Source organism: Triticum dicoccoides, chromosome 7B (assembly GCF_002162155.2).
Source record: "Triticum dicoccoides isolate Atlit2015 ecotype Zavitan chromosome 7B, WEW_v2.0, whole genome shotgun sequence".
NCBI lineage: Eukaryota > Viridiplantae > Streptophyta > Magnoliopsida > Poales > Poaceae > Triticum > Triticum dicoccoides.
This window is the reverse complement of record NC_041393.1, coordinates 728,365,120-728,373,786: the sequence shown is the minus strand read 5'-3', so window position 1 is coordinate 728,373,786 and position 8,667 is coordinate 728,365,120. Positions and strand designations below refer to the sequence as shown.

The following is an 8,667-nucleotide window of genomic DNA, read 5'->3' as shown; positions in this document are numbered from 1 at the left end:
TAAATTCCTATTGTATGAAAACTTGTGTAAAGGTGTATGAATACAACATGAAATAAAAAAGAAATAAAATACTAAATAATAGTAGTAGCGCGGGCAAGGAGAAGCGCTACTACTAATTACCAGTAGCGCTCCTCTAGAGAAGCGCTACTACTAAGTCAATTTAGCAGTAGCGTGGGTCCAGGCACACTACTGCTAAGGTTTAGCTGTAGCGCCGTATTAGTAGCGCTCCTGCCCGCGCTACTAATAGGCCTAAAACCCGCGCTGCTGCTAGGCTTTTCCCTAGTAGTGTATTATTGTTGACATTACCCTTGAGGTAAAAGGTTGGGAGGAAAAACTATAAGCCCCTATCTTTCTCTGTGTCCGATTAAAACTTGGAACCCATAAATATCACATCAGTGTTAGCAATTGTGAAAGACTATATGATAGTTGAGTATGTGGGATTTGCTAAATCAAAGCTCTTACATAGACCCTTCCTGAAAATAAGATGAATTGCAATTATTTGATGACTAAGAGCAATGTTTGTTAGTTTTCAAGAAAGTTTATGATCTATACTGTAACCTGTGAATAGCTTGTTACTTGATCATGAAAAGTTTTATGAGATGAGCTACTGTTATGACATATAATGATGCTAGAAAAGGTGATTGAAATTATCATTGATCAAACTTGTGCACCTGCTAGCATTCAACTTCATAAGTTATTTCTTTTATCATTTACCTACTCGAGGACAAGTAGGAATTAAGCTTGGGGATGCTGATACGTCTCCAATGTATCTATAATTTATGAAGTATTCATGCTATTATATTATCCATCTAGGATGTTTTATATGCATTTATATGCTGATTTATATGATTTTTGGGACTAACCTATTAACCTAGAGCCCAGTGCCAGTTTCTGTTTTCTCTTTGTTTTTGAGTTCTACAGAAAAGGAATACCAAACAGAGTCCAATTGACGTGCCAATTTTTGATGAGTTTTTATGGACCAAAAGAAGCCCCTGGAGTGAAAGAGTTGGGCCAGAAGAGTCCCGGGCTGCCCACGAGGGTGGGGGGCGCGCCCACTGCCTCGTGGACAACCCGGAGACCCCCTTGACTTGAAATCAACGCCAACCTCTCCTATAAATACAGAAACCTTCAGGAAATAACCTAGATCGGAAGTTCTGCCGCCGCAAGCCTCTGTAGCCATGAGAGATCAATCTAGGACCTCTCTGGCACCCTGCCGGAGGGGGCCATCATCACCGGAGGCCATGGAGGAGGATCCCGGAGGGGCCATCATCGCCATGAAGGCCAAGGACCAGAGGGAGAACCTCTCCCCATCCAGGGGGAGGCCATGGAGGAGGAAGCACAAAGGGGAGAACCTCTCCTCCTCTCTCTCGGTGGCGCCAGAGTGCCATCGGGAGGGGAATCATCGCCGCGGTGATCGTCTTCATCAACATCACCATCATCATCACCATCCTCATCTCTTTTACGTGGTCCACTCTCCCGCACCCCGCTGTAATCCCTACTTGAACATGGTGCTTTATGCCACATATTATGATCCAATGATGTGTTGCCATCCTATGATGTTTTGAGTAGATATCTTTTGTCTTTGGGTTGATTGATGATCCAGATTGGTATGAGTTGTATGTTTTATTTTGGTGCTGTCCTATGGTGCCCTTCGTGTTGCGCAAGCGTGAGGGATTCCCGCTGTAGGGTGTTGCAATACGTTCATGATTTGCTTATAGTGGGCTGCTTGAGTGACAGAAGTATAAACCCGAGTAAGGGGGTTGTGGCGTATGGGATAAAGGGGACTTGATGCTTTAATGATATGGTTGGGTTTTACCTTAATGACCTTTAAAGTTGCGGATGCTTGCTAGAGTTCCAGTCATAAGTGCATATGATCCAAGAAGAGAAAGTATGTTAGCTTATGCCTCTCCCTCATATGAAATTGCAATGACGACTACTGGTCTTGTTAACAATTGCCTAGGATAATTCCGCACACCGATCCATCCTTATTCCACACTCGCTATTTACAATATTTAGTAATATATTCTAACTTTATGATAACAACACCTACTTTTATATTTTAGCTCTCCGATATCATGCAAAGTTATCCTCTTCATACCCACAACGTAGTTTTATTTCTCGTATCTAGTTGGAAGCAAACGTTCGGTGTACGTAGAGTCGTATTAGTGGCAGATAGGACTTGAGAGAATATTGATGGACTTGCCATTGGTTGAGAAGCCGGTTCCGGCTATCCTTATTAACTGTGACTATCATACCGTTATTGTCAAATCAAAGAATTCAAAGGACAACATGAAGTCCAACAAACACATAAGAATGAGATTAAAAGCTGTCAAAAATTTAAGGAATTCCAGAGTGATAGCATTGGATTATATCCAAATGGCTAAGAATTTGGTAGACCCGTTTACTAAAAGGGCTATCGCCTATTTTGATAGACAATGCATCGAGTGAGATAGGTATCAGGCCCGCGTGAGTTGCCATGGTGGTAACCCAACCTATGTGATCGGAGATCCGATGAAGTAGGAATGGGAGCGGCGGTATGAGTATATGATACATGTGGCAACATGCCCGATTTGTCACACAACAGTAGACTCACGACAACATGCATTATTGGACTACGACATGTCCAAGAGAATTTGGTCATTGCGTGATGATGATTCCTTACGTCCAATCTATGGCGATGAAACTACTGACCCAAAGTTGTGGCTGCTCGGTTTATGCAATACTCTCAGCAGGGAAATTTCATCTTGGTTCTTCTCACATTGTGGGCAATCTAGTGGGCTAGGAGGAAGGCAGTCCATGAGATTGAACTACAAAGCCCACTGTCTACACATCATTTCGTCGAGAGGTATTTGCATGAGTTTCAGGATCTCCTAGCCAAGAACCAAGGTTCCAAACCTACTGGAGCTCCGGCGACGGGGCACAGTATGGCATGGATTCCGCAGCAGAGTGACATGTAAAGTTGAACATTGATGGTCTAGTGGCAAAATCATCCAACACCGGGGCAGTGGGCATCATTGGCCGAAACAAGACCAACTTATTTTTGGGTGCCTCCGTGGTAGTATTTCAGGGGAGATGCTACACGTACGGATGTTTACTTAAGTTTACAGGCTGATCATTGAGTTGGCATGTTTTAATTGGATTAAGGGTGAGCGCCGGGCCCCACCCGATGAAAATCTGGGGGGGCGGTGAAGAGTTGTTAAGGAAGGGTCTGTAGCCGTCCTGTAACTATCCGTACGTATAGCATTTTTGGGGGGAGTCACCGAGCCAGCGACGCTCGAAGCATATACATGTAGGGAAACTCACGCCCTCACCAAGGACTTGGTCGTGAATAGAGTGTGAATCACATTTGACTATCTGAGAGTCATTAACGACCTAAAAAGCCCGGTCCATCTCGATAAGTACTGCATGATCTTACAGGAGATCAATGAAAGTAAGCAGAAGTTTCAGAGTTGTGAACTCGTCGATGAGCAACGATGCAAGCAATGATGAGGCACACTAGATTAGCTAGCTAGAATAGCCACTACCCTAGACATTGGCTGACATAAGTGGCTCATCGATCCACCAAATCATCTTTGTGTTCCCCTAAACTTTGAAACATGAAATAAAGTGCGCTGTTCTTCTAAAAAAAATGATCATGACCAAAGGGCAGAAAAAATCTTGAGGAACAACTAGATGAAGTCACGGTGTAGGAACATCAGAGAATTTTATTTTCACATCATAGAGAAATCAGAGAATTGCTTACACAGAAGTAAAATTTTATAATCTCCTGTAGAAAAATAGGTAAAACTCGGAGGTATGTGCCACCTTTTTTTTTTTGGAAAAGGAGGTATATGCCACCTAGAATTGTATGCAGAACAAAAACAGGTCTTTGGGCGTGACAAGCGTGGCGCGGAAAAATCAGACCTGAACAAAATTCAGGTACCAATCGGATAAAGGGGGAGGTTGCGTAAAATAGGTGGAAGTTGGTTGAAAAGACTGAATTGTTAATGATGGAGGGGTAGTCCCTTTCCGCCTTTGTCGGGCGGAAGAGAAGAGAAGAGGAGGTGCAGCGGCAACCGGACCATGACTCAGCGGCAGGTGCTCACACATAATCTCTTCTTCTTCTCGAAGGAGATAAGATCGAGTGCTGGGCGTACGAGTGGCACCACTGAGAGACCCCCGGAGCCCCTATAAATCCATCGGCGCCTCCGCTCTCCTCGACGACGACGAGGTCGGACAACAGTGCAACGAAGAAGTAGAAGTGCTCTGTTTTGGTTCGATCAAGAACAGAGAGCGGACCATCGATGGCTACGTTCGCCGCCGCAACTGTTTCCCTTCCAGGGCGCGTGGCGCGGGCGTCTGCGACGATGGCGGTGGCCGGAAGGATGCACTACGAGGTGCTCGGGCTGGGCGCGGGGGCCAGCAGGGAGGAGATCAAGGCGGCGTACCGGCGTCTTGCCAGGGAGGTGCACCCGGACACTGCCGGTGGAGGTGGCGACGAGGACTTCATCCGGCTGCACGCGGCTTACGCCACGCTGGCCGACCTCGACGAGCGCGCGCGCTACGACCGGGACGTGGCCGGCCGCGCGGCGGGGACCATGATGAGGCGGGCTGACTCGACGGGGCCAGCATTCCGGCGGAGGACGTGGGAGACGGACCAGTGCTGGTAGGACGGCCGGACACACGCATGTTCTGCTTTCCCGTTCGCCAGGCCGCGGGCCGTTTGGTTCAGACATGGCGCGCTGTTGTGGTCGTGGTCGTCGGAGGAAAAACCGCGTCAGCTACCGCACGTCGTTCGATCCTTCTTGGACGGCCCAGATCAGGTGACGCGTGTGTACCGTGAGACGGCGGGAGACGTTTTTTAGAAGATCTCCTGCGCGTTCGATCATTACCAAGATGCAAACTACAGTATGTACTACTAGATCAATTAGTCCACTGTAAGTTAACGGCTTAAAGCCAAGAGATATGTATAGTTCTTGGGAATCACCATAGGTCAAACTACTGATCTTTTCATGCGCGTCCACGTCTCCATGGTCGTCATGTTTTAATCAGACGGATCAGGAGCAACCTACTATAGTACATGTTTGCAACTTGCTCTTGTTGTGATTGTAGAGAGGTAGAAGCGCCGACCAGGGCCCGCAGCTTCAGGATCTGGCAGCAACGGGTCATGGCCGCCTTCGCCCGAACAACGGCAGGACAGGACGGCACGGGGAGGGCGAGGGCGCGCTGGCCGCCAGCGGAAGAAGCTGGCAATAGGGCAAGCCGCGCGCAACACATAGCGGGGTTAAGGTGGGACATGGCTGTGGTGGTGGCGAGCTGTGGCTGCCGGAAGAAGGTGGGTGTGGGAAGGGAGAGCATGAGAGGAAGGTGGAGAGAGGTGGGATGCGTGGGTTGGATGGTGGGGTAGAAGGTGGCAGTGTAGTCTGAGAAGACAACCCGACAATGGACACGCCCATGAGTAGAGATGTTTTTTTTTTTTTGCAACAAAGAGCTTCAAAAAATGAGTAGCATCCCCAAAAAGTAATGTTTGCAATTACAACAAAGGGCATGTCACAATTGCAACAAGGCTCTTGTTGCAAAAGACTAATATTACAACCACCTCGCAAAAAAAAAGAGAGCAGTCCATGCGCAGTGGCGAAGCCAGAAAAATTGAATGGGGGAGGGGAGGGGAGTGATGTCAAATCGGGTTGGGAGAACCAAACCATAGAAAATTAGGCTTTTAGCAGCAACTAGTGACTAGTTTTCCATTGTTTATAAGCAAATGAGGAGTAAATCCTTGATGTGAGGGGGAGCCAGGGTCCTGCTGCCCCCCCGTCTCCGCCACTGTCCATGCGATCATTTTTGGGATATTCTCACATCACTACTTTGATAACATAAGGAAAGAGTATTGTGATCATGTTGCCAAAGTTATCTCTCGGCGAGGAGATAATCATGCCTGACGATGCCGTAAATCCGCACCGAAATAAGACAATCGTAGTAATGACAAGGTGAAGAAACGACGATTGGAAGTGTTTTTCTTTGCATATAATTATGCCTTTTCTGCCCTTGCGGTACCGAGTTAAGAAGCAAACAAGTTTGTCACTGAGTTCATATCGTTTAGAGAAAACAAAAGTATAAATAAGCTTGAAATAATTAATAGATTTCAAAAAGAAGAACCGCTCACTAAATTCTGCAGCCAAATTAATGACAAGGGGAAGTCCAAAAAATTGATAACTGGAGGTGCTTCCCTTGGCGTAGAAGTATGCTTTCTCGTCCTTCAGGTAGTGAGCTAAGAAACAAACTATGGACATGCATGTCTTCTGTCGTAAGTTCGCATGACTGAAAAATAATAATAAGATAAAGTAAGTGTGGAATAATTGATAGATTTCGGGAAGAAGACTCAGTTCCTCGGTTTTACAATATCTATCTGGTCCCATGCTTGTATGTTGAAGACAAAACTTGTATGACATTTCATTGGATTAGACCATTATTTGTCTTGTTTTTCTTTTGGAGAAACTTTTGATATATTCATCAATTATCATGTCAGTACAAAGAACATCAAAAGTAACTGAAATTACGTCCAGGCTCATAGACCATCTAGCAACAACTACAGTTATTGGAGCAACGTGAAGGTGCACCGTCGTCATGGCCCCAACCTCATCGGAGTTAGATAAACGTTGTTGTAGTACACAGTCAGGAAGTTGTCGTATTAAGGCCCCACTAAACCAGCACAACAAACCAACAACCAACCCCGATGAAAAGAGGCGTAGATCGAAAGAGTCTAACATGTAGACACGCCAACGTAGACGAACGGAGACGGGACCAGAACAGGTCCATCGAAGACAAGCACCGACTAAATCCTGTGAGATTCTTCGGAGACACACCTCCACACACCCTCCGATGATGCAAGACGCACCGTCGGGACGGGAACTAGATGGGGAGAACCTTATTCCATCTTCAGGGAGCCGTCGACGCTTCGCTTTGTTAAGCAGGAAACCCTAACCAAACTCAAAAAATACCTAAAACCGGAGCAGGGGCCCTCCCACTGCCAAGGGCCAGGATCCACCGCACCTCCATGGCCCTAAGGCCACGCGAGACATGGCAGACCGATGGCGGCGGCGGTGGGTGACATGATACCCTCGTCACTTGGGGAGCCACCTTTCATGAGGAGGAAACCATTTTGCGTCTAGGGAATGAATGCAATTGTTGGTCTTGTTAGACGTATGACTCATCTATCGAGCATTAGCAAATATGATACAATTTCATCAAAAATAAGTTTTATTTTGCACCATAATGATTAAGAACCGAAGAGTATGCATAGATAGATTGGTTATCATAATATGTTTTGCGCCTAAATATGAGTAAGAAGCTGTAAAATGTTTAGGAATAAATACTTTTGGAGATATTATCAATACATACATGGATAGTGTATGTGTTGATAGATTGGTTATCATAATCTGTTTTTTAGATTATTTTTCTTATGGATTTTGGGGATGATTGTTTTTTAGGTCAATTGGAATTTATTATTCTCTTTGCGAGACCAAAAATCGTCTCGCCTCCTGCTGAGCTACCGGTCCAGCCCAATAACGTACATTCCTGTAGTGGTTTGAAAAGATTTTATGGAGCGGTTTTAGAAGCTTCTGCTTGTTTTTTTCTTTTCGTTTTCTGTATCAGTTTTCTTTGATTTCCCCCCTGCCTTTTTTTGTTTTTCTTCATTGTTTCAAATACATCTCGACTTTTTTAGTACAAGTTGGAAATTTTTAAGCATACACTTGAACATTTTTCAGATACACGTTGAACATTTTTCAAACATATGTTGAACATTCTTTTCCGAATACATGTTGAACATTTGTCAAATGCACATTCAACATTATTTTTATAAAACAGGTTGAACATTTTCATATAAAAGTGGAACATTTTCAAATACACATTGAACATTTTTTTGAGTACATGCTGAACATTGTAGTGAACATTTTGTCAAATTCACAGTGAACATTTTTAAATTACACGTTAAACTTATTTTAAACATGCAAAAAAAATTATGTTTTAAACTTATTTTAAACATGCAAAAGAGCATCAAGTGTTGATGATTGACAAGATCACTAGTTTCAAGAAAAGGGCGAAAGGAAAAAAAGGGAACTTCAAGCAGAATGGCAAGCAAGTTGTCACTCCCGTGAAGAAGCCCAAAGCTGGACCAAAGCATGAAACTAAGTGCTTCTACTGGAAAGGAAATGGTCACTGGAAGCGGAAATGCCCTGAATATTTGGTGGATAAGAAGGATGGCAAAGTGAACAAGGGTATATTTGATATACAAGTTATTGATGTGTACCTTACTAGTGTTTATAGTAGCCCCTGAGTATTTGATACTTGTTCGGTTGCTAAGATTAGTAACTCGAAACAGGAGTTACAGAATAGACAGAGACTAGTTGAGGGTGAAGTAACGATGTGTGTAGGAAGTGGTTCCAAGATTGATATGATCATCATTGTACACTCCCTATATTTTCGAGATTAGTGTTGAACCTAAATAAATGTTATTTTGCGTTTGCGTTGAGCATGAATATGATTTGATCATGTTTATTGCAATATGGTTATTCATTTAAAATCAAAGAATAATTGTTGTTCTGTTTACATGAATAAAACCTTCGATGGTCATACACCCAATGAAAATAGTTTGTTGGATCTCGATAGTAGTGATACTGATAAACATAT

At 44.3% G+C, this 8,667-nt stretch overlaps 1 protein-coding gene across 1 annotated transcript; it reads left to right on the top strand.

Moving 5' to 3' along the window:
* The first annotated feature begins 4,086 nt into the window (after positions 1–4,086).
* Positions 4,087–4,990, top strand: LOC119341501 (chaperone protein dnaJ 11, chloroplastic-like). The gene has a single exon (XM_037613378.1). The coding sequence runs from the start codon at positions 4,284–4,286 to the stop codon at positions 4,647–4,649; it is 366 nt and encodes a 121-aa protein (XP_037469275.1). The 5' UTR covers positions 4,087–4,283; the 3' UTR covers positions 4,650–4,990.
* The last annotated feature ends 3,677 nt before the right edge of the window (positions 4,991–8,667 follow it).

What these genes read in the sequence shown, in the direction of transcription:
- LOC119341501 (XM_037613378.1), top strand. Translation starts at nt 4,284, where the DNA reads ATGGCTACGTTCGCCGCCGCAACTGTTTCCCTTCCAGGGCGCGTGGCG.